Source organism: Rhinoraja longicauda, chromosome 3 (assembly GCF_053455715.1).
Source record: "Rhinoraja longicauda isolate Sanriku21f chromosome 3, sRhiLon1.1, whole genome shotgun sequence".
In the NCBI taxonomy this organism is placed as follows: domain Eukaryota; kingdom Metazoa; phylum Chordata; class Chondrichthyes; order Rajiformes; family Arhynchobatidae; genus Rhinoraja; species Rhinoraja longicauda.
In genome coordinates, this window is record NC_135955.1 from 11676481 (window position 1) to 11703029 (window position 26549).

Sequence of the window (26549 nt, forward strand, 5' to 3'; positions counted from 1 at the left end):
AAGCTGCATTTCTAAACTAAATTAAACTCGTAAGTAGGCGAGTCCATAAAGTCAGGTGTTTGTCATTGGACAACATGCCTGTGCCTTCCTTGGAATTCTGCTGTATATCTCCATCCAGGGAGTGTAAAAGCAAAACCTTTCGCTACCTCTTCACATCTAATTCTCCATCTGTGTTGCTACTGCCCTTGTTATTGCATGGTGGATGAGGGGGGATCTTATTGAAACATATAAGATAATTAGGGGATTGGACACATTAGAGGCAGGAAACATGTTCCCAATGTTGGGGGAGTCCAGAACAAGGGGCCACAGTTTAAGAATAAGGGGTAGGCCATTTAGAACGGAGATGAGGAAGAACTTTTTCAGTCAGAGAGTGGTGAAGGTGTGGAATTCTCTGCCTCAGAAGGCAGTGGAGGCCAGTTCGTTGGATGCTTTCAAGAGAGAGCTGGATAGAGCTCTTAAGGATAGCGGAGTGAGGGGGTATGGGGAGAAGGCAGGAACGGGGTACTGATTGAGAGTGATCAGCCATGATCGCATTGAATGGCGGTGCTGGCTCGAAGGGCTGAATGGCCTACTCCTGCACCTATTGTCTATTGACTCTAATATTGACAGTAAGCTTGTGAAGCAGCACTTTGTGGTGTAAATTTTGGACGACCACATGCATCATTCACCTGTATGTCACCCATTCCTTCTCTCCAGAGATGCTGCCTGTCCCGTGAGTTACTCCAGCTTTTTGTCTTATCTATAATCACACACCTGGTCTCTTCAAAAACCTGCCAGAAAATTAGTTTGCCTTTAACCAATCCTTGCACCTTAAATAATATGTATTTAAGCCACTGCTAATTCTGCTTTTACTTGTTTATTATTTCTAAATTTCCCTACAACATAAGATGGCCTGTAGGTACTGAATTTATCCTTGCACTGTTGTTTAAAAAAAATGGTGCAACATTTTCGTTTACTAGTCATACACAACCCCAACATGTTACAGATATTAAGGAAATTGTGATTCATATTTTGCTAGCAATTTTCATATTCTGGCCAGTTAGGGTCTCATTGAAACCTACGGGATAAGGAAAGGCCCAGATCGGGTGGACGTGGAAATTATGTTTCCGGTAATGGGAGAGTCTTGAACAAGAGGGCACGGCCTCAGAATAAAAGGATGTAGCTTCAAAATGGAGATGAGGGGGAATTTCTTTTGCAAGATGTAGGTGAATCTGTGGCATGGCTCCATAGATGGCTGTGGAGGCCAAAACATTGGGTATTTTTAAGGCAGAGATTGAATAGTTCTTGATTAGGATGGACATCATAGGTTATGAGTAGAAGGAGGGAGAATGGGGTTGAGAGATTAAAAACAGATCAGCACTGATTGAACAGCAGAGTAAGCTTGATGGGCTGAATGGCCTAACTGCTCTTATGTTTAATAGTCTTATTCACTCTACACCTGCTCCTCTACATCCCTCACACTTACAAAAAAAAATTCTGACTTGCTCTTAATCAAATATTTAATTATTAGCCTGATATTTATTAATTTTCACACTGGGTGCCTTGGCTTTAACTCTTAAAGGGCACTGGCAGTGCTGTACATATTTTGATGGGTGATAGTCTAAGTATTGTTATAATTAACAATCTAAAACTCAGAACCCAGTCCTTAAACCGTGTAATTTCCATTTGTGATCATTTGTTTTCCAAGCTTCAAAAGCTGTGTCACAATCACAGGCAGCAGTTTTGTAATATAGTGAAAAAAATAAGCTTGAATTGATAAATTGCTTTAATTGGATGCAAAGTTCATTAGCCATTTGGTGGCAGAACTACTGCCTCTCAGCACCAGAGATCCGGGTTTTATCCTTGCTGCCTGTACAGAGTTTGCCCTGTGACTGTGTGGGTTTTCCCTGGGTGCTCCAATTTCCTCCCACATTCCAAAGATGTGCAGGTTTGTAAAATAATTGGCTTCAGTAAATTGCCCATAGTGTGTAAGACGTAAGGGTGATCAATGGTCAGCCTGGACTCGGTGGGCCGAAGGGCCTGATTCCATGCTGTAACTCTAAACTAAACTAAGACTAAAGTGAAAACTATTCATGTATACAGTGTGTAATGATTCTGTAAATGCATGTTGGATATGTAAATCAAGCTCACAAATGTTTAAATTCCTTAACCAAATTTGCAAAAAAAAGTCACATAATTCTGTCCACATCTGCATTTTATTAATTTGCTTATTGCACAATACATTTAGTCACAGCCTTATTGGCCAAGAATGTTTGAGTTTTATTACTTGTGTTGAAATAATTACAAAGCAAACTGAAAACATGAATCTAACAAACCTCGAGTTTCTCCCATGTTAGTAACTGTTTAAGAAATACGTATTTCCCTTTGAATTATACTTTTGGATTTTGACTTAAATTTTGCTTTTGCACAAAATACTATTGTAACATCTCACAAACAGCAAATCATTTGATCTCAGATGCTGGGGGCCTTTCTTCCATCTGAAGAAAGGTCTCGACCTGAAACGTCAACCATTCCTTCTCTTCAGAGATGCTGCCTGTCCCGCTGAGTTACTCCAGCGTTTTGTGTCCACCTTTGATTTAAACCAGCATCTGCAGTTCTTTCTTACACATAGAACTAGTGTGAATGCGTGATGGATAGTAGGTGTGAACTCAGTAGGCTGCACGCCCCGATTCCATACTGTACCTCTGAAATGCACAATGCAGGTCGGTGTTTCCTTAAAGGAAGGTTACTGTTTATGCAATGTCTATGCCACCCTCAGTCCCACATCCACTTGAAGAAAATGAAGTGCTGTTTGGCAGTCATTCTGACATGGGGAAACTTAACCTGCATATACGGTACTCCCATAAACATATCGTTAACCTAGATGCATATTGGCCAGGACACCAGGATTAACTATGTCCACCAGGACTGGCGGACGAGGTCTTGGTTTAGTGTCTCCTCCGAAAGACAACTCCTGTGGTAGTGCTGCAACCCCCTCAGGACTGTATTGGTCTGGCAGCCTAGCTATGTTTTGCTTTTGTCTCTAGAATTTAAAATGCATATCCTTTCGACTGGTGGCAAAAATTCCAATCAACCCTCTGGAACTGACATTTGGCAGCCAGTATGCCTTAAAGGTACACTCTTCCCAAGAAATATAACTTCTATCAAAAAGTTCAATTACTTGATGTTTAAAACACAATTTTTTTTTTTTTAAACTAACAATATAATTCTCTCGTGCTTTTTAGCTTGAATGTATTTCACCACTTGTTATGGATCAGAAGGGTTTAGAGGGCTATGGGTCAAATTAGACTAGCCCAGCATGCCAACCTCATAGGCAAGGTGGGCCGAAGGGCCTGTTTCAGTTCCACTTAGCTCTATGACCAGTGCAAGAGAATCATAAGACGGATAACATTCTGGATTTTTGCAGGGTAAACTTCTACCCAACGAGACCGTCCAACAAACTGAACATCTGTTCATGGCTTAAAAGATCAAGGATCAGTCCGATGCTAAATAAATAATGCAATGCCTGCCAGATATAGTTTGTGCACTCTGAGGGCAGGAGGCACACTTACCATTAAAAATAGCCGTGGTCAATGAAAGCAACTAAACATTTTAAGATTAAACATTCAAAGATGCAGAACCTAGCCCTGATTCTAACAACTGATACACAAATGAAATGTAAAAGAGCCACAAAACTAAATGTTAAAATAAACTTGGAATTGTCCAAAATCAAATTCCCTTTCCTTACTGTCTTAAAAAATAGGAGCAATGTGCAGCCTCTTGTAAACAGGCAACGAAGAATCGGCGAGTAAAATTACACATGTTCTGATGAAAAAGTGACCTGGAACATAAATTCTGCCTTCCTATCAATGGATTCTACTTAACTGCCTGAATATTTCCAACCTTTCCTATTTGCAATTGCTGGTTCTGATTTTATTCCCAGTTCTCGTTTCTCCTGACGTTCCCTTTTCCAGCATTCCAGCCTTTAATTTGTTTCTTTATCTTTTCCCTGCATCTGCACATCCTTAAAACCTGTTGTATCTCTTTTTCTCCCCAGTTCAGAGCAAAGGTCATCAACTTTTGCAGTGTTAACATTTCTGATTTTAATACTGTGTTTTACTGCCCAACCAAGGGTGTGGGTGCCATAAATTATATCTAAACACCCTCCGACATTCTTTGCTTCAAAAGCTGCGAACAGATCCAAGAACCAGTTTCCATTCCCATTTGACTTCTTTGTCAGGCTGGTGACAATGTTTCAGAGCAGGTCTTCCACATGTCCAGTCTTTCAACCACTCCAGGAAGCCATACTAATCAACATGATTGGGGACACTTCAGAAATCAGTCATCGTACATCTTCCTCTGCGCCTACTGTGTCAGTGACAGGAATCATTGGTCAGTTACTGAAGGACTCAGCTTGGTGTCAACCAGCCGACCAACATGCAGTTCCTGAGCACCAACACTTATGGCCTCAGAGACACGAGGAATTGCAGATGCTGGTTTGCAAAGAAAAACACACAATGTCCTGGAGTAACTCAGCGGGTCAGGCAGCAACTCTGGAGAACATAGGCAGCGGACATTTCGTGTTGGGACCCTTGTTCAGACTGAAGAGTCCTAACCCAAAACGTCACCAATCCATGTTTTCCAGACTTGCTGCCTGACCTGTTGTGTTACTCCAGCACTTTGTCTTTTTTTAAACCACGTATAACCAGTTCTATCCTCATTCGTTTGAAAAAACGCCTCATCCTATCTTTTGTAATAGCCCGTGATAGCGCCCTCGTTCAACTGCACATCACTACAAATTATTGGTCAGTGTGAAATAATTAATACTAGTGCAACACATTGTCAACCTTGTAAACAAAACAGGGATTTTTGTTAGTTCTCAATGCTAACTTTTGTCGTTTAATTAGTTACGAACAACATTTTAAAAATGTTTCCCTAAAATTTCCGCTAAAAATACATAGAAAAATCTATATCAATTCTGTTTAAAATATCAAAAGATAATTTTCACAGCTTTCCCCCTTCTATTAGTTATGCAATCAGCACCAAAGTCATTTTAGGAGTTTGCTTTCTGTCCTGTTGTCAAATTTCTCCAGTTAACACAGCACTGGCAGCTTCCTACTGAGGAAGGCATGGACATGAGGCCAGATCTTGTTGGTTTCTGTTCCCGAGAAGACTTCTAAAACACCTTTCTTCCTATTTAAAAAAAAGCACAAATAGCAGACTTAGAATCACAGAGTAATACAGCACAGAAACACACTCTTAGTCCCATTTGGCCATGTTGGGCTCGTGTCCCTCCAAACCTTCCCTATCCACAAACTTGTCTGTGTCTATTAAATGTTGTAATTGTATCCATTTTCACCACCACCCCTGGCAGCTCGTTCCATATATGCACCATCATCTGTGTTAAAATGAGTTGCCCCTCAGATCTATTTTATATCTTTCCTTTCCTACTTCAAACCGACTGTATGTCCTCTAGTTTTTGATTCCCCTTCCCTGTGTGCGTGTGTGTACATTCATCTCATCTATGCCCCTCATCTATATACTAAAACTCTTGTTTGTTTGTTCCTAAACCACAGCCAAAACTGTACAAGACAGCTCGACAATTTTAGGCCCACCTTATTCACCGTCGTCCCTTTTTGGTGCTAATGGAAGAAGTTTCATTGAAATCGGTGTTATATTTTAAAAGTTATTCACATTTTGAAGTTTAAATCTATCTCTTTGGGAGGGGGGTTGAGGGGCATGGAGGGGAGTGGGGGAGGAGAGGGTGTTGCACCAATGCAGGAGAGGTTTGGGCCCAACGGGTCCACTTGGTCTAGTGATTTTATAAACCTTTATCGGGTCACCCCTCAGTCTCCTACATTCCAAGAAATAAAGTCATATATTCCAACTCGCCCATGTAGACCATGATGTCCATCTAAGCTAGTCCCATTTATCTGCATTTGACCAATATCTCCAAACCATTCCTATCCATGTAGCTGTCCAAATTTAGGCACCTGCCTCAACCACTTCCTCTGGCAGCTTGTTCCATACAAGTACCACGCTGTGCGAAGACACTCTTGTACTGTTAGATGCCTCTGCTCTACAACACTCCCCAAGGCCCTACCGTTTACTGTGAAAGTGCTACCCTGGTTTGACTTCCCAAATGCAACAGCCGGCAATCATGCCTCCTACATTCTCATCCAAACGTTGATTTGGATGACAAATACCAATAGTCCCAGCCTGGCACCAGAGTCCCAGCCTGGCACCAGTAGCCACAGGCCTCCAGTCTGTAAAACACTTTCCACCACCACCACCCTCTAGTTTCCCACCATTAAGCCGATTCTGTATGCAGTATTTCCCCCCACCCCACCCCCACTCCCACTCACCACAATCAGTCTGAAGAAGTGACCTGACCTGAAACGTCACCTACCTATGTTCTGCACAGATGCTGCCTCACCTGCTATGTCAAGACTTGGTGCCGTTCCTGTATACAGTTAGCTAGCTCTCCCTGGATTCCATGTGATCTCGCCTTTCAGTGCAGCCTACCAACTAATCAAAGGCTTGCTGAAGTCCATACAGACCACAATTTGGTAATTTTATGACAGATTTATTTAATTACGTGAATTTAAACTTCCCCACTGTCTAAGATGGTATTCTGGATCAATAATCCAGGCATCGGATTCTTAGTTCTGTAACTTTCACCACTCAGGCTTCAAGTTATTCATCTGTAATTACATCCAGAGAATTAAATTGTTTACTTCCAATTATAGACAATAGGTGCAGGAGTAGGCCATTCGGCCCTTCAAGCCAGCACCACCATTCAATGTGATCATGGCTGATCATTCTCAATCAGTAGCCCGTTCCTGCCTTCTCCCCATACCCCCTGACTCCGCTATCCTTAAGAGCTCTATCTAGCTCTCCCTTGAATGCAATTTGCATTGAAATAATTCTGAATTATTCTCCATTTTACTGCACTTTCCATAAATTGACCCCTCATCTTTTAAGTGTTGTGGAATACTGTAGCTCTAATGTCACCCTCCCCTGGTTCCATCGTAGCATCAAACCCGGCCCCTTCCCCAGTTTTCATCGCTCATAAGACGATATAGTTTGGCACGGTCAATATTATTTAGTCCTCCCATAATGCTGAACAGGGCAATCAGTTCATGTCTTGACCTTTTCTGCAGATAGAACAGGCCATTCGACCCACCCGCTCCATGCCTACCATCGATCACCCATTCACACCAGAGATATTTATTCACAAAATGCTGGAGTAACTCAGCAGGTCAGGCAGCATCTCAGGAGAGAAGGAATGGGTGACGTTTCGGGTCGAGACCCTTCTTCAGACCCTTCTTATCAAGGTATACCCATTCACACCAGTTCTATATTATACTACTTTCGCATCCACTGCCTATACAAGAGAGGACAATTTACAGAGGTCAATTAACCCACAAACCCGCACGTCCTGGGGATGTGAGAGGAAACCAGAGCACACGGAGGAAGCCCAAGTAGTGATGGGGAAAACATGAAAACTCCACACTGACAGCACCTGCCATATTTCACAACATGCACAACCTCTTTAAAAGCTGTTTGGTTAAACTCTAATGTAGTTTGTTGCGAGATACAGCGTAGTCAAGTCAAGTTTATTTGTCACATACACATACAAGATGTGCAGTGAAAGGAAAGGTCACCCACAGTCCAGCAATAGAGCAATAAAAATAAACAATTTCACACACAATCACAAACCAACACAAAACACAAAAAAAAGAAACATCCATCACTGTGAGTCTCCTCCAGTCACCACCTCACTGTGATGGAAGGCCAGAATGTCTTTTCGCTTCCCCTGCCGTCTTCTCCCGCGGTCACGCTGTTGAAGTTGCCACGTTCCAGGCCGCGCCGGACGGTGAAATGTCCGCAGCGGGTCGACCCCAAGCCCCGCGATCCGGGGCGGGCGAAGACGCCACCGCTTCAGTCCACGCCGACCAACGATCACCGATACACTAGTTCCAGCCGACATGCTAGGGGCAATTTGCAGAAGCCAATGAACCAACAAGCCTGCACGTCTTTGGAGTGTGGGGGGAAACCGGAGCACCCGGAGAAAACCCAGTTGGTGACAGGGAGAACGTGCAAACTCCGTACAGGCAGTGCCCGAGGTCAGGAATGAACCAGGGCCTCATCACTTGTGTCATGTGATAATCCAGTCACAACACCACCCGGACCATCTGACCCAAAACAAAATATTTTTGTCAAATATGTTGATTCCATATAAAACCCAATTCAATAAACAGAATTTGCCATTACCAACACTTTAACGCCACTGTTTCTTCACTTACCGATAGTATTCCAGAACTGGCTGGGTTAGTTCTTCATAGGCCTGGAGCCTTAAGGTCACCGTCTCTGGCTTGTCGTCGTCACGCTGAACCAGAGGTTCTCCTGTGAGATCATCAGTCCCCTTGGTTCAGATCAATTCAGAGAATAAAATCAGTGAAGAAAACTAGGTTTCACCACCACCCCCACCATAAGACATCGAGATAGAATTGGGCCATTCGGCCCATTGAGTCACGGATAGGAAAGGTTTGGAGTGATATGGACCAAATACTGGCAGGTGGGACAAGTGTAGCTGGGACATGTTGGCCAGTATGGGCAAGTTGGGCTGAAGGGCCTGTTTCCACACTGCATCACTCTATGACTCTGAGTCTACTCTGCCATTCAAACATGGCTGATCTATTTTTCCCCTCAACCCCATGCCTTCTCCCCATAACCTTTGAGGTCCTTAGTAATCAAGAACCTATCAATCTCACTTACAAATACCCAATGACATGGCCTCCACAGCCACAGATTCACCACCCTCTGGCTACAGAAAATCCTCCTCATCTTCATTCTAAAGGTACGTCCTTTCATTCTGAGCCCTCTGGTTCTGGAGTCTCCCATACTGGAAGCATCATTTCTACGTCCACTCTATCCGGGGTTTTTTTAAAACTGTAAATTAGAGGGATTAAAAACAGGAAACAATACCATATTTCCATTTAAATAAATTTAAGTAACTATTTCCAAACATGAAAACACTCTTAATGACAAGGTTCTGGAATGGAAACAAGCCTCCATGGGTGTATTTTTAGTTTTTAAATGCAGTTTTAAACACCAATTCCTCTACTACCTCAGTAGGATTAGTAAGTTCGGCACTTTCACCGTCCGGCGCGGCCTGGAACGTGGCAACTCCAACAGCCTGACCGCGGGAGAAGACGGCAGGGGAAGAGAAAAGACATTCTGGCCTTCCATCACAGTGAGGAGGGGACTGGAGGAGACGCGCTGTGATGGATGTTTCTTTTTTGTGTGTTGGTTGTGGTTGTGGTTGTGTAATTGCTTATTTTATTGCTCTTATTGTTGGACTGTGGGTGACGAAATCTCGTCCAAAAGACTTGTTTTTTGGATGACAAATAAAGGTAATTCTGATTCTGAATTCTGATTCTGATTACTAAGCCTGCTAAGGTAGTAGAGGCATTGGTCCCCAACAACCCTCACCAACTTCTCAAGCATTTTATCACAGCTTGGTTTGGGAACAGCTCCATCCAAGACCGCAAGAAATTGCAGAAAATCGTGGACGCAGCACAGACCATCACACAAACCAACCTCCCTTCCATTTACACCTCACGCTGCCTCGGCAAGGCCAGCAGCATAAACAAGGACAAGTCGCATCCCGGTCATTCTGTCTTTGCCCCTCTCCCATCGGGCAAAAGGTACAGAAGTGTGGAAACGCACACCTCCACATTCAGGGACAATTTCTCCCCTGCTATTATCAGGCAACTGAACCACCCTACCAACAACCAGAGAATGGTCCTGGTCTACTATCTACTTCATTAGATAACCTCGGACTAACTCTGATCAGACTTTACTGGCTTGTCTTGCACTAATTATCATTCACGTTAATCCCTGTTTCATGTGTCTGTACACTGTGGACGGCTGGGTTGTAATCATGTATTGTCTTTCCGCTGACTGGTTAGCGCGCAACAAAAAGCTCAAGGCTGATGAAGCCATTAATGTGGGATACTCAACTGCCACTTTGGGAGGATTGAAGTTGGTGTTGTAAACTCTCCCGCTGCCAGGGTGGATCCAGCGGGATGTCAGCCGCTCCTTGATGGTGTCAAAGGGAACCTTCAAATTGATGACGGTGTCCAGCTGGTAAACTTTGTGCAGTTCATCTGCCTGTGGGACCGTTCTGGGGAATCCTGGTAAACAATGGCAAGAAGCAAACAATGTGGTGAATGGCGATAAACCGTTTCAAAGCAACATCAAAGGCTTTCCTTCATAATGTTTAACGGAGTTTAATTTTCTAAAATGCAAACAAAGCTGGATGTCGTGAGTTAAAGATGTTGCCCGAGGCTTGTGCGAATGTAGTTGGTTAATGTACAACGGGCACAAAGCGCTGGAGTAACTCAGCGGGTCAGGCAGCATCTATGGATAAGTGACCTTTCAGGTGGAGAAGGGTCTTGACCCAAACCATCTTCTATCCATGTTCTCCAGAGATACTGCCTGACCTGCTAAATTACTCCAGCACTTGTGTCCTTTTGTGTGAATGTTACTTCTTTTATGGGCAGTATGGGTTTTCCTAATCAGATGTGCAGCACTTTGGTCAACGTGGGTTGTTTTTAAATGTGCTATACAAATAAAATTGACTTGACTTGACAGCGGTAGAGTTGCTGCCTTACAGCTCTTGCAGTGCCAGAGGTCCGGGTTCGATTCCGACTACGGGTGCTGTCTGTGCGGAGTTTGTACGTTCTCCCCGTGCCAGCGTGGGTTTTCTCCGAGATCTTTGGTTTCCTCCCACACTCCAAAGATGTACAGGTTTGTAGGTTAATTGGCTTGGGTTAATATACTTAGTATAAGGGTAAATTGTCCCCAGCATGTGTCGGATTGTGTTCATGTGCGGGGGTCGCTGGTCGGTGTCGACCCGGTGGATCGAAGGGCCTGTTTCCGCGCTGTGTCTCTAAACCAAACTAAAACTACATGCTCCACATTAGCAAGAAAACTATCAGTGAAAAATTGGTCATTACTATCTATCATGTTAATTTGTAGAAGTAAATTTAACAAGTCCTTCTGTAGTCACACATAAAAGCACAAGATTGCAAAAGCAAAAGAAAGGTCTCGACCCAAGACGTAACCTGTTTTTCTCCAGAGATGTTGTCTGACTCGCTGAGTCAGTCCAGCATTTTGCGTCTATAAAGATATTGTTTATGAGGCCACAGGGAGCATTAAGTGTTAATCACAAGTCTTTGACTAATAATTAATCTCACAGTACCTCATGCTACTGGAAACAGTTTCACCTTATTTATCTCCACTCTGACTGGTCCTGTGTCTATCACTAACATTGACCCCCACTTAAAATGAAAGTAATCCAGCTTTATTTAAAATGCAAATACTGACTTAAAGGCTAAATTTGTTTGCGAATAAGCCACGTGTAAAAATGTGGTCAAGATTCAAAATAATTTGTATTCAAGCTGAACAAAAAAATAAATAAAACAGAAGGAGGTTAAATTACTTCTACAAGTTAATATGATTGATAGTAATGAACAATTATGCACAGATAGTTTTCTTGCTAGTGTGAAACATCTAGAAGTAACATTCACACAAAAGGGCACAAAGTGCTGGAGTAATTCAGCAGGTCTGACAGCATCTCTGGAGAACATGGGTAGGCGATGGTTTGGGTCAAGACCCTACTCGGCCTGAAAGGTCACTTATCCATTGACGCTGCCTGACCTGCTGAGTTACTCAACCCGAAACGTCACCCATTCCTTCTCTCCCGAGATGCTGCCTGACCTGCTGAGTTACTCCGGCATTTTGTGAATAAATCGATTTGTACCAGCATCTGCAGTTATTTTCTTATATAACATTCACACAAGCCTCAGGCAATATCATTAACTCACGACACTGAGCAGACAGTAGATAGGACTGTTTGGTGCATTGTAACTCTGTCGGCACCAGGCACGTGACAATACTCGTGTACTGCCGAGGATGTCTGCAAAACAAAGCATTTCACTGTACGTACCTAGGTGCATGTGACAATAAGGATCACTCATTCATTCATTCATTGTCGTAACCTGGGAGCTGCCGGCTCACTGTTTCCAGTCTTATCTCTTACAAGCTGGGCTTTACCGATGCAAGCTAACTAAATAAGGGGTTATCTTTAAGGTGTGAATTTGCTGTGTTGTATTGTGTTCTGCTTAGATGTAAACTTGATCTCAAGTAACCAGCCATGATATCTTGCCTTGACTGCAAGACTTCAAACATCAAGATAAGACTTTACACTTGTGTTACACTGATAAAAATTGGTGAGTCAATTACTTCCAAGTACCACACTTCAGTGCATTGTTAGTGCCCAGCCCGAGGTCCGTCAGTGCCTTACCGTCCAGCAGCCAGCTGTACTGATTTATATTCTTTAATTCTTGCAGTATTAGCCGAGTGATCACGTTATCGGGCACCAGTTTCCCTTTGTCAATAAACGACTTGGCAAGCGATCCAACCTCTGCAACACAGGAAACATCCTACTAATATTGTTACAGACACCCGTTACAAATGTACGGTCCCATTTAAGAGAGAGCTGGATAGAGCTCTTAAGGATAGCGGAGTCAGGGGGTATGGGGAGAAGGCAGGAACGGGGTACTGATTGAGAATGATCAGCCATGATCACATTGAATGGCAGTGCTGGCTCGAAGGGCCGAATGGCCTCCTCCTGCACCTATTGTCTATTAACCACCTTGTCCCTCAGATGTGCTGTCTTATGATAAGAGTGTGTAGGAAGGAACTGCAGATGCTGGTTCTACACCGAAGATAGACACTAAATGCTGGAGTAACTCAGCGGGATTTAAGTGTTACCTTGCAGGTGATGTCTATTACGTTCGGCAAAAAAAAAAGTGGTCCGAAGGGCCCATTCCTGTGCTGTACTGTTCTATGTACTGCGTGATTCTGCAGGTAGTTTACTCCATGGTAAATTTGATTATGAAATCAAACACACACGATGAGTCATTATTTCTGACTCTCAGTCTGAAGAAGGATGTCGACCCAAAGCGTCACCTATTCCTTCTCTCCAGAGGTGCTGCCTGACCCGCTGAGTTACTCCAGCCTTTTGTGTCACCCTGCCGTTTGGCCAGGTTGCCGCACGGAATTGGTGAGGGGTTCTGGGGTGGGGAGAGAGAGGCAAACATCACGTGAGGCCCAAGCATTGGCACATCGCAACACTGACAGACTTGCCCCAACCTGCCTAAAGTGAAACAATTACTCCTCGTGTGTGTTGGAAGGAACTGCAGATGTTGGTTTACACCGAAGATAGATACAAAATGCTGGAGTAACTCAGCGGGACAGGCAGCATCTCTGGAGAGAAGGAATGAGTGACGTTTCAGGTCGACTGAGAGTCTGAGAAACTAGTACTCATCATGTGCGGTTGATTTTGTAATCAAATTTCACTTTTCTTCACAAACTGGGTGCATTTTTTAGTAAAAATCAGAAGGCCCCGAGCAAGACATTAAAAATAATCCACTCTGCTGCAGCTCAGCTCAACGTGGTTCATTGCTGCTGAACTTGGGTCATGTTTATTTATTACTAGACCAAGTGGACCCATTGGACCCAAACCTCTCCTGCATTGGCGCAGCAACCTCTCCTCCCCCACTCCCTCCCTCTCCCTCTCCCTCCCCCCCTTCTTCCTCCCCTTCCCCTTCCCCTTCCCCTTCCCATCCCTCCTCCTCCCCCCTCCCTCCGTCCTTCTTCCCTCTTTCGAGTCAAGACCCTTCTTCAGACACACAAGACTCACACATGTGGATAAAGTGCTGGCCAAGTGCATAACTTCACCAATTTACACGGCACGGATGCCATCAACCTATATTTTCCATAATCCCTTACGTCATAGATGGAGATCGTTCAGCCCAACAAGTCCGTTGGCTCAGGTCACAATCCCATTCTCCCACTGTTAGCTATTCTCTTCACATTCTCATCAATCCCTCCCAGATGGAACCATCCACCTGCACAACAGAGGCATTTTACAGCAGCCATCTGATCTACCAAACCAAAGATAGACACAAAAAGCTGGAGTAATTCAGCGGGTCAGAAAGCATCTCTGGAGAAAGGCAATAGGTAACATTTCGGGTCGAGACCCTTCTTCAGACTGAGAAGGATATGTCACCCTTTTGACAATGGAGGCGGCCGAGGGCAGAAAGGACAGTGTGGGAATGGGAGGGGAAGTTGAAGTGTTTCGCCACCGGGAGACCAGATAAGTTTAGGCGAAACGATCGCCGAGCACACTTTACTGCCACGCGAAGCACCCCAGCTACTACTGTTCACAAAGTGACAGGTCCAAGGTTCAACAAACAAGTGATAAAGTATCATGGTTCCACTTCAACAGCAGGCTTTACCCTGTGAATTAACAACCAGCTTTAGATAAGGTTCAGACAGTTCAGACTGTCTAACCAAGCTTTTCTCCTCAAAGTTAGCAGACAATTCTGCAATTGTTGATATGCGAATAATTGATCGCAGTGCTGCATTTTATAGTCTTTAGACTTAAGGGAAACAGCCCGCCGAGTCCGCGCCGACCAGCGATCACCCCGTACACGAACACTATCCAACACACTCGGGACAATTTACAATTTACAGAAGCCAATTAACCTATAAACCTGTCCATCCCCTGGACTGCAGTGCATCGTCCAGAAGGCTCAAACTCTGGGAAGGGAGACTACAGAAATCTGTGGAAGACACTCACACGGCAATCGATCACTCTGAGAAACTCCCACCAGGTTCCGACCAACCGTGGATAACCTGGCGCCCAGTCTCAACAGACTGCGGACAGGCGTGGGGAGGAGCAAAACAAACATGCTGAAGTGGGGATACATTGAAGATGCGGCAGACTGCGAGTGCAGACGGGGCCTCCAGGCTATTGAACATCTCCTGAGCTGTGACATGCTGCATCACACATGTACTGTCAAGGACCTTGCAGAGGCCAACGACGTGGCACTAAAATGTCCTCGCTATTGGCAAACAGCTGTGTGATGGATGGCACGAATAAATAAATAAATAGATACAAAATGCTAGAATAACAGCGGGGACAGGCCAGGCAGCATCTCTGGATAGAAAGAATGGGTGACGTTTCAGGCCGAGACCCTTCGTCAGACCCGACCCGAAGCCTCATCCATTCCATTACTCCAGCATTTTGATTCGATCTTCGATTTAAACCAAAATCTGCAGCTCATTCATACACAACTGTATGGCTTTGTAGTGTGGGAGGAAACCGGAGCACCTGGAGGAAACCCATGCGGTCACAGGGAGCACGTACAAACTCCGTACAAACAGCACCTGTGGTCAGGATCGAACCCGGGTGTCTGGCGCTGTAAGGCAGCAACTCGACTGCTGTGCCACTATGATGTCACTGCATAATTTGATGGAGTGGGTGCCTTGAATTTACTCTGCAGTTATGAAGGGAGAATTGGCTATGGCAGATTGGGAAACACAATTAAAGGTTTTACCTTCGGGAAATAATGGGAGGCAATTTGAAGAAACACTTAACAATTCACAACAAATAGGTTCCACAAAGAAAGGCAAGCTTCATGGAAAAAGTGACCTGTGGTAATTAACCAAAGGAGGCGAGTAAAATTGCCAGGATTAGTAGTAATCCCAAGGATTAGAAGTAATCCCAAGGATTAGAAACCAGTGGATGTCCAAACATTGGTGAGGTGGGACCCGCTGATATTAAAAGGTAAAAAGGAAGTGAGCAGGTACAGTAAACGCCTATTCCTTGCAGGTAAATCTGAGGAAAAAAAACTGCTATGGGTAATAAACAAATGGCCGAGATATTGAGTAAATATTTCTATCACCGTTTTCCTCCACTGATGCTGCTCAACCCGCTGAGTTCTTCCTGCAGCATTTGTTTTGCTCCAGACGCCAGCATCTATGGATTCCTGTGTCTCCTAGATATGTTATATATCTCTTCTCAGTAGAATGCTCACTGGACAATGCACAATGCATATTTTTAAGGCAAAGACAGATAGATTCTTGATTAGTACGGGTGTCAGGGGTTATGGGGAGAAGGCAGGAGAATGGGGTTTGGAGGGAGGGATAGATCAGCCATGATAGAATTGCGGAGTAGACTTGATGGGCCGAGTGGCCTAATTCTGCTCCTATCACTTATGACCTTGGGAACAACACAGTCCAGTCACAGCGGGGAATCAAGTCTTCAATGCAAGTGAGAAACATACCATAAATTAAACTAGGAAAGGGAAAGTACTGGATAATTAAGGTGACACAAATCTGTGAAATCCCTTCACCCTGGCAGGCTGCATTCCAAGATTGTAGAAGAGGCTACATTGGACAGTTTACAAAATGTACCAGAATGTGGGACAAGCCCACATAGTGAGACAAATACAATTTGAATGATAGACACAAAGAGCGGGAGTAACTCAGTGGATCCAACAGCCCGCTGGTTTCCTCCAGGTTTTGTGTCTATCTTCGCTTTAAACCAGCATTTGCAGTTCCTTCCTACACAATTTGAATGATCATCTATTCTCAACTGAGAGCAAAGCAATTGACTAAAGTCCAATCAAGCAACACATATTAACCAACACTCGTTGTGGTCGGGACCCTTCTTCAGACATTAGACATGCAAGTTGTTGCTGCTGCTCTAATAAAGATTTAAAGACCTGAAGAAGGGTCTCGACCCAAAAGGTCACCTATCCACATTCTCGAGGGACGCAGTGAGATACGATAGAATCCCAGGAGGGAAATTGGTCTGACAACAGTCATAAAACACAAGATACATGAAATTAGTGGAAAGTCCAGGATAGGGGATGTGCAAAGATTTGGGAGGGTGTGAAGGGAAGGGGAGTTAGTCAGTCTACCCCACGACAGAAGGAAGAGTTGGACAGTTTGATAGCCACAGGGAAGAAGGATCTCCTGTGGCGTTCTGTGCTGCATCTTGGTGGAACCAGTCTGTTGCTGAAGGTGCTCCTCAGGTTGGCCAGTGTGTCATCTGACACAGTGACCCGCTGACACTGCCTGACCCGCTGAGTTACTCCAGCACTTTGTGTCCTTTTGTGTCGTAACCAGCGTCTGCAGTTCTTTGCTTCTACTTGTTGTGGCTTTTACGGTACAATATAAAATATCCCGGGTGTGGTGATCATATCATATCATATATATATACAGCCGGAAACAGGCCTTTTCGGCCCTCCAAGTCCGTGCCGCCCAGCGATCCCCGCACATTAACACTATCCTACACCCACTAGGGACAATTTTAACATTTACCCAGCCAATTAACCTACATACCTGCACGTCTTTGGAGTGTGGGAGGAAACCGAAGATCTCGGAGAAAACCCACGCAGGTCACGGGGAGAACGTACAAACTCCTTACAGTGCAGCACCCGTCGTCAGGATCGAACCTGAGTCTCCGGCGCTGCATTCGCTGTAAAGCAGCAACTCTACCGCTGCGCTACCGTGCCGATGATACAAAGCTAGGTGGAAAATTGAGCTGGAAAGACGGCGCGGGCTCTGCAAAGGACTACACGACAGTGGGTAAGAAAGTGGCAGATGGAGTGTAATGTGAGAAAGTAGAATTCTGCATTTTGGCAGGAAAAACACAAACATTTCAAATGCTATTCATCTAGATAATAATAGGCGTTGTCCTACACTATCAAAGTGAACAGACTTCAACAGTGCTTCATTTGGACAGCACAGTGGCGCGACGGTAGAGTTGCTGCCTTACTGCACCAGAGACCCAGGTTTGATTCTGACTACGAGCTCTGTCTGTCCGTGTGAAACGTGTACTTTCTCCCTGTGATCGCGTGGGTTTTCTCCGGGTGCTCCGATTTCTTCCCACATCCCACAGAAGTGCCGGTTTGTAGGTTAGTGAGCTTGTAAATTGTCCCTGTTGTGTAGGATAGAACTGGTGCACGGATGACCAGTGGTCGGCACGGATTCGGTGGGCCGAAGGGCCCGTTTCCATGCTGTATCTCCGAACTAACTTTCTGTGCCACGCTTCAGAATGTCCCCAGATCACTCTGCAATTGAAAACTCATTACTCAGCATTTCATATCAGAAAGCTGCAAGATCAGCGAAACAAATGCAGCCTCAATATAGAGACACGAGACACTGCAGATGCTGGAATCCAGCCAAATCAAACAAAATACTGGACGTACTCTGCAGGTCAGGGTCACGCAACATCTGTCAACGGAAATGTACAAACAACGTCTGAAGAAGGGTCTCGATCCGAAACGTCGCCCATTCCTCTCTCCAGGGATGCTGCCTGTCCCGCTGAGTTACTCCAGCATTTTGTGTCTCACAACGTTTCCAGTTGGGTCCCTTCTTCAGACTTTAGAAATGCAAGTTGTTGCCCCTATAATAATGATTTAAAGATCCGAAGAATAGTCTCGACCCAAAAAGTCATCTATTCAAATGTTCTCCAGAGGTGCTGCCTCACCCGCTGAGTTACTCCGGCACTTTGTGTACTTTTACAGGACCTTGTTTACTTTAGTTTAGAGATACAGCGCGGAAACAGGCCCTTCAGCCCACCGAATCCATGTCGACCAATTACCCTTACACTAATTCTATCCTACACATGAGGGGCAATTTACAGAAGCCAATTAACCTACAAACCCTGGAGTGTGGGAAGAAACCGGAGCACTCGGAGGAAACCCACGTGGTCCCAGGGAGAACACGCAAACTCTGTACAGACAACACCCGGAGTCAGGATCGAGCCCGGGTCTCTGGTGTTGTAAGGCAGCAACTCTACCGCTGCACCACTGTGCCTTGCAAAGATCTAAACATATAGTATATAAACCTACCACAATTCACATCAATTGAACGGACACCCACACTGTATGCCACAAAAGGTTAACTGAACTTTTCAATGCTGCATTGATATGGCAGGTTTATTGTTCTAGATACAAAGACCTACTGTTCAGCCAGTTTATGCCTTTCCTTTCCAGAACTGCTGTGCATGCAAAACAGGCCGTAAAGAAGCTGTGCAAAGAATACTCACACGACATATTTTGCAACCCCATCTTTCACGTGGCAATAAACCTCCCAACCACCTATTACAAAAGTCGCAATTAAACATGCACACATTACCTCCTTCTCAAAGATACTAATTATTGCTATTCTTTATTTAAATATAACCCTTCACGTTTACATCAGTCTTAACTAAATTGAAGAGCAAGACTGACACCAATTCTGGGCACCATGTTATTGGAAAGATATTGTCAAGCTTGAAAGGGTTCAAGGTCAAGGTCAGTTTATTGTCACATGTACCGATTAAAGTACAGTGAAATTCGAGAAGAGAAGATTTACGAGGATGGTCTAGAGGTCAGGACTAGAGGTCTGAGCTATATAGGCAGAGGTTGAGATGGCTGGGACTCCATGGTGCACAGGAGGATGAGGGGTGATCTTATTGAGGTGTGTAAAATCATGAGAGGAATAGATTGGGTAGATGCACAGAATCTCTTGCACAGAGTAGGGAAATCGAGGACCAGAAGACATAGGTTCAAGGTGATGGGGCAAAAATTTAATAGGAATTTGAGGGGTAACTTTTTCACACACAGGGTAGTGGGTGTATGGAACAAGCTGACAGAGGAGGTAGTTGAGGCTGGGACTATCCCAGCGTTTAAGAAACAGTTGGACAGCTACATAGATAGGACAAGTTTGGAGAGATATGGACCAAGCGCAGGCAGGTGGTACTAGTGTAGCTGGGACATGCTAAGTTGGGCCGAAGGGCTTGTTTCCATACTGTATCACTCTATGACCCTAAAAAGCTGTCACTCATTCCTTCTCTCCAGAGATGCTGCCTGTCCCGCTGATGTTACTCCAGCATTTTGTGGCTATCTTCGGGTTAAACCAGCGTCTGCAGTTCCTTCCTACACATTTAAACTAGCGGGGGCAATACTAATATTCTAATCCGCAAGGGGAAGATCTGATCAGTTTCCATGAAAATGTTGAACTTGCAATTATTTGGCACCTTTCATAACTTCACCACAACCAAAGTGCTTTGTCACCAGTGAGGTCCTTCTGCAAAGTAATCAACCACTAATGGCATTCAAGGAATGGGTGACGTTTCGGGTCGAGACCCTTCTACTGAAGAAGGGTCTCGACCCGAAACGTCACCCATTCCTTCTCCCCCGAGATGCTGCCTGACCTGCTGAGTTACTCCAGCATTTTGTGAATAAATCGATTTGTACCAGCATCTGCAGTTATTTTCTTATACTAATGGCAGACGGTCTGAAGAAGGGTCTCGACCCGAAACGTCACCCATTCCTTCTCTCCTGAGATGCTGCCTGACCTGCTGAGTTACTCCAGCATTTTGTGAATAAATACCTTCGATTTGTACCAGCATCTGCAGTTATTTTCTTACACAGGCTATGTAGGCCGAGTCAGTGTGTATATATATTTAAGGCAGAGAAAGATTCTTGATTCGTACAGGTGTCGGGGGTTATGGGGAGAAGGCAGGAGAATGGGGTTAGGAATTGTACCAGCATCTGCAGTTATTTTCTTACACTAATGGCAGACAATCTGCAGAAACACACTGCAGACTGACGATGCTTTTTGTCGGCCTTGGTGAAGATTAACTGCTGCAACGTGAGGCTTCCCATAACAAAAAACACTCCACTGTTCGGTTTTGTGCGCGGGAGGGGAGTCTCTCTCCACTTTTGAAATATACTCGGGTCTCCTAAGTGGAGGTTGAGGCTACACTCTTCGGATTCAAAGGCCACAGTGTAAACAACGCCGGGAGGACTTGACACAATGAAAAGATTAGATAGTGAGGCCAATACACAAAGCGCTGGGGGGACTCGGCGTGTCGGGCAAGATGAGTTCATTGACGGGCGTCTAAGGTCGGGACCCCTTCATCAGTCTGAGCCCCGACCCGCTGAGTTCCTCCAGCAGGTTGCTGTTGTTGTTTTGCTCTATGGCTCCAGCACCCGCAGTCTCTGGGTCTCCAAATGAGGCTGGTCCACCGTTAACTGCTGAACTTGTTCAATGCACGGAATGCAGTTTCCTCGCAATGTGGCAACTTGTCCTCTCAGCCCGGGACTCCTGTCTCAATAAACACACCAAGGGCGCTGCCAGCAAGAGAGGCGGTGCGGGTAGGGGGTGGGATGGATGGAGCAGGGAGGATGGAGCAGGGAGGATATTAGCCCAGGGGCAGGGAGATGGATCCCGGAGCGGGATAGGGGGGTAGGGGGAGATAGATCCTGAGGAATGTGCGGGGATAGAGACATAGAAACATAGCCAATAGGTGCAGGAGTAGGCCATTCGGCCCTTCGAGCCTGCAGCGCCATTCAATATGATCAGGGCTGATCATCCAACTCAGTATCCCGTACCTGCCTTCTCTCCATACCCCCTGATCCCTTTAGCCACAAGGGCCACATCTAACTACCTCTTAAATATAGCCAATGAACTGGCCTCAACTACCTTCTGTGGCAGAGAATTCCACAGATTCACCACTCTCTGTGTGAAAAAAAAACTTTCTCATCTCGGTCCTAAAAGACTTCCCCCTTATCCTTAAACTGTGACCCCTTGTTCTGGACTTCCCCAACACCGGGAACAATCTTCCTGCATCTAGCCTGCCCAACCCCTTATGAATTTTGTAAGTTTCTATAAGATCCCCCCTCAATCTTCTAAATTCCAGACCCCGGGGGTAGGGGCGGGGATTGATAACGGGGGTGAGATCCCGGGGGGAGAGAGTCGGGATGGGGATGGAGGGACACCGGGAGTAGGGGATAGAGCCCGGGGGGAGAGAGTCGGGATGGGGATGGAGAGACACTAGGAGTAGGGGATTGAGCCCGAGAGTGGTGGAGAGAGGGGTAGGTGGGGAATAGAGCCCGGGGATGGGAGGGTGAGGCGGGGACTGAGGGGGGTGGGAAATAGAGCCCGGGGGAGAGGGGGTGGATAGAGATGCTGCTCTCCCCTCCCTTTCCCACCCCTTCCTCGTCTCCCTCCCCATCCCACCCCTCCCCTCCATCCCACCCCCATCCCACCCCTCCCCTCCATCCCACCCCCATCCCCTCCTCCATCCCACCCCTCTCCTCCCCTTCCACCCCCTCCCACGTCACCCATTCCTTCTCTCCCGAGATGCTGCCTGACCTGCTGAGTTACTCCAGCATTTTGTGAATAAATACCTTCGATTTGTACCAGCATCTGCAGTTATTTTCTTATACCCCCTTCCTCCCAATCCCCTCCTCCATCCCCTCCCTCCCCTTCCACCCCATCCCTCACCACCCCTCCCTCCCCACATCCCTCCCCTCCTCCATCCCACCCCTCCCCATCCACGCCTCCTCCATCCCACCCCTCCTCCCCCTCCATCCCACCCCTCCCCTCCCTCCCCATCCACCCCTCCCTCCCTACCCATACCCTCACTTCCCTTCCACCCCCTTTCCCATCCCCTTCTTTCCCTCCCCACCCCTCCTCCCTTCCCCTCCCTCCCATCCCCTTCCAACCCCTCCTCCCATCCTACCCCACCCCTCCCATCTCCCTCCCACCCTCTCCATCCCATCCCATCCCCACCCCTTCCCCATCTCCATCCCACTCCTCCCCATCCCACCCCTTCCCAACCTCCTTCATCCCTCCCCATCCCCTTCCTCCAACCCTCCCCTCATGCATCCCTCCACCCTCCCCATCCCTCCCTTACCCCTCCCCTCCATTGCAACCCACTCCCTCCCCTCCTGCATCCCTCCCCCTCCCACCCTCCCCAGGTGGGCTGCTACTACCTGTGTGGTCGCGGATATTGGTGCGCAGTACCTCCCCGCTGGAGAGCTGCTTCAGCCCGAAGCTCTTGGCGATGCGCTCCGACACTGTCCCCTTCCCAGAGCCGGGAGGGCCCATGATGAGCGCACGGAAGAGCGGGCGGGTGGCCATGGCCATGGCCGGTGCTGGTGCTGGTGCAGGTGGTGGTGCAGTGACTGGGGGTGGTCGCTGTCCCGGCGCCAGCCTCTCTCCCCCCGGCAGCAGCAGCAGCAGCAGTAGCAGTAGCAGCAGTGACTGCCACCACCACCACCACTGCCCGGGACGCGTGCACTTCGCACCCTGCAGGAGCCCGGCATCGGCTCACAGCCGCAGGAAGTGACAGTGGAGCAGGGAGGAGGGGTCGTGGGGCGTGAATGCAGCAGGATTCGCTGTGCAGCGGTGCGAGGAACCTGCAACAGACCGTGCATGGGGATCAGGCAAGTGACGCAGGAGATTAGGCAGGTGATCGTACACTGCTTCCTACTGCACCCCATCTAGGCTTGGCTCCTCTGCAGCACTGCACATCTCCCGCACTGCTTCCTACTGCACCCCATCCAGGCTTGGCTCCTCTGCAGCACTGCACATCTCCCGCACTGCTTCCTACTGCACCCCGTCTAGGCTTGGCTCCTCTGCAGCACTGCACATCTCCCGCACTGCTTCCTACTGCACCCCATCTAGGCTTGGCTCCTCTGCAGCACTGCACATCTCCCGCACTGCACATCTCCCGCACTGCTTCCTACTGCACCATCTAGGCTTGGCTCCTCTGCAGCACTGCACATCTCCTGCACTGCTTCCTACTGCACCCCATCCAGGCTTGGCTCCTCTGCAGCACTGCACATCTCCCGCACTGCTTCCTACTGCACCCCATCCAGGCTTGGCTCCTCTGCAGCACTGCACATCTCCTGCACTGCTTCCTACTGCACCCCATCCAGGCTTGGCTCCTCTGCAGCACTGCACGTTTCCCGCACTGCGTCCCTTTTGCACAATCCATGCATTGCTTGCCTGCTTCCCTGCACAATTCCACTCAGTGATGGATCATCAGGTGTGGGTTGTGCAAGAAACGTGCAGTGCAATAGGGGAGCCGTGCAGGCTTTTTGTGCAGTGCGGCAAGGAAAGTATTGCAGGGATTGTACAGAAGGGAAGCAGTGCGCAGTGCTGCAAGCATCGCATAAATTGTACAGCCAATGCATGCGAGAAATGAGCAGACCAGCGGGGAAACAACGCAGGTATTGTGCAGCACAGCAGGGAGGAAATGCAGGGAATGTCCAGTGCAACAGCAGGGAAAGCAGTGCATGGATTGTGCAGCGGAGAAACAGTGGGAAAAGTGTGCAATGCAACAGGGGGGCAATGCCGGGTCAGTGGAGTCCGGCAGGGAAGCAATGCAAGGTTTGTGCAGTGCAGCAAAGGAGAGTATTGCAGGGATCATGCAGTGCCTGGATTATGCAGGAGGGAAGCAGTGCCAGCATTGTGCAGTGCTGCAAGCATTGCATAAACTGTACAGCCAATGCAAGAAATGAGCAGTCCAACTAGGGAAACAATGCAGGTATCGTGCAGCAGGGCAGGGAAGAAATGCAGGGAATGTTCAATGCAGCAAGGAAAGCATTGCGGGAATTGTGCAGGGAAGCAGGCAAGCAATGCATGGATTGTGCAAAAGGGACGCAGTGCAGGAGATGCAGCAGGGATTATGCAGTGCTGTAGAGGAGCCAAGCCTAGATGGTACGGTAGCGCAGCGGTAGAGTTGCTGCTTTACAGCGAATGCAACGCCGGAGACTCAGGTTCGATCCTGACTACGGGTGCTGCACTGTACGGAGTTTGTACGTTCTCCCCGTGACCTGCGTGGGTTTTCTCCGAGATCTTCGGTTTCCTCCCACACTCCAAAGACGTGCAGGTATGTAGGTTAATTGGCTGGGTAAAATGTAAACATTGTCCCTAGTGGGTGTAGGATGGTGTTAATGTACGGGGATCGCTGGGCGGCACGGACTTGGTGGGCCGAGAAGGCCTGTTTCCGGCTGTATATATATGATATGATATGGTGCAGTAGGAAGCAGTGTGGAGAAAGTGTCGCTGTGAAGTAGTGCAAGGATTGTGCAGCGGCGAAACAGTGAGATGTACAAGGTTCAAGGTCTTTTATTGTCACCTGTGCCAATTCAAGTACAGTGATATTCGATTTACCACACAGCCATACTAAAAAAAAACGAGACACGCAACTACTTAACAGTTAACATAAACATCCACCACAGCGGATTCCCCACATTTCTCACTGTGATGGAAGGCAATAAAGTCCAATCTTCTTCCCTCTTTATTCTCCCGCGTTCGGGGCAGTCGAACCATCCGCAGTCGGGGGATCGAAGCACACGCATCGGGGCGGTCGAAGCTCCTGCGGCCTGGAGCTCCCGGTCGATCTCTAACCAGGGACCGCCAGCTCCACGGTGTTAAAGTCCGCAGGCACCCGTGGTTGGAGCTCCGAGGTCGATCCCCGACAGGGACCGCCAGCTCCACAATGTTAAGTCCCCCCACATAAAACAAGCTAAAGATACACTGAAACATACATTTAACACATACTAAAAAAACAACAAAGGAATGGACGAGACAGACTGTTGGCGAGGCAGCCATTGTTGCCACCACCTGGTGGATGTGTGCAGTGCAATAGGGGAGCAACGCAGGGTTTGTGCGGTGCAGCAATCGTGCAGCACAACGGGGAAGCAATGCATGCATGCATTGTGCAGCACTAAAGCAATGTACAGGGAAGCAATGCATGCATTCATTGTGCAGCACCAAAGCAATGTACAGGGAAGCAATGCATGGAATGTGCAGCTGGGAAGCACTGCAGAATTGTGCAGGTGCAGTGCAGCAGGGAACCACTGTATGGATTCAGCCGTGTGGGGAGGTGGGAGCAATGCAGGGAAATGTGAAATCCATTGGGGATACGATCCGGAACACGTGCCATGCATGAGGTAGTTTAGTTTGGAGATACAGTGCGGAAACAGGCTCTTCGTTCCACCGCGTCCACACTGACCAGCGATCCCCGCACACTGACACTATCCTACACACACTAGGGACAATTTTACATTGACACCAAGTCAATTAACCTACAAACCTGTACGGTTTTGGAGTGTGGGAGGGAACTGAAGATCTCGGAGAAAAACCCAAGCAGGTCACAGGGAGAACGTACAAACTCCGTCCAGACAAGCATGATCGAACCCGGGTCTTTGGTGTTGTAAGGCAGCAACTCTACCACTACAGCACCGTGCCGCCCATATAAATAAAATGTAGCAATCTGACAATGCTATTCTGCAGGGCAATATCCAGATGTTAAATTCTTCCACTACCCCTCCACAGATGCTGCCTGATCCGATGAGTTCCTCCAGCACTTTGAATTTTGTTCAAGATTTCAACATCTGCAGCTCCTTGTGTCTTCATCACACTTTGAAATGTTTTTTTTAAGCTTAGGCATCATTTGAGGCCAATAAAGAAAGTGACCATCTTCAACCGGACAAACATCTTTCGTTTCCCGTTGAGTTACTTCAGCATTTTGAGTCTATCTTCAATGTTCCTATCACTGGGTTGTAAGCTACCCAAGCTGAAGATGAGGTGCCGTTCTTCCAATTTGCATGTGGCTGCACTCTGGCAGTGAGGAGGACTGGGGCAGAAGGGTCGGTATGGGGGGGGGGGGGGGGGGGGGGAAGGGGTCTTAGCTTCCGTGCCCTCAAGGTCATCTGCTGGAGGTGTCCATGGGGAACAAGGGCTGAAGAGGGCCAGGCAGGGAGAGGGACGATGGTTCATGGGACGACCGGAATGGAGGTGATGGCTGCAACAGGCCAACTACAGCTGGGACTGGGAAATGGCCCCAGCAC

The 26549-nt window shown here is 47.1% G+C and overlaps 1 protein-coding gene across 1 annotated transcript; it reads right to left on the reverse strand.

The window, feature by feature from the left end:
- Window positions 1-2182: 2182 nt before the first annotated feature.
- Window positions 2183-23305, reverse strand: ak3 (adenylate kinase 3). Its single transcript, XM_078431635.1, has 5 exons — window positions 22680-23305; window positions 12356-12475; window positions 10009-10181; window positions 8289-8407; window positions 2183-5172 (listed from the first exon to the last, which is right to left on the reverse strand). Exons 1-5 carry the CDS (start codon window positions 22831-22833, stop codon window positions 5073-5075), a joined length of 666 nt encoding a protein of 221 aa, XP_078287761.1. The 5' UTR covers window positions 22834-23305; the 3' UTR covers window positions 2183-5072.
- Window positions 23306-26549: the final 3244 nt, after the last annotated feature.

What these genes read in the sequence shown, in the direction of transcription:
- ak3 (XM_078431635.1), bottom strand. Translation starts at nt 22,833, where the DNA reads ATGGCCATGGCCACCCGCCCGCTCTTCCGTGCGCTCATCATGGGCCCT. An exon ending in CAATATCCGCGACCACACAG is followed by an intron (nt 12,476 to 22,679) that starts GTAGTAGCAGCC and finishes CCTGTGTTGCAG; the next exon opens with AGGTTGGATCGCTTGCCAAG. An exon ending in TCAATCCTCCCAAAGTGGCA is followed by an intron (nt 8,408 to 10,008) that starts GTTGAGTATCCC and finishes ATCTGAACCAAG; the next exon opens with GGGACTGATGATCTCACAGG.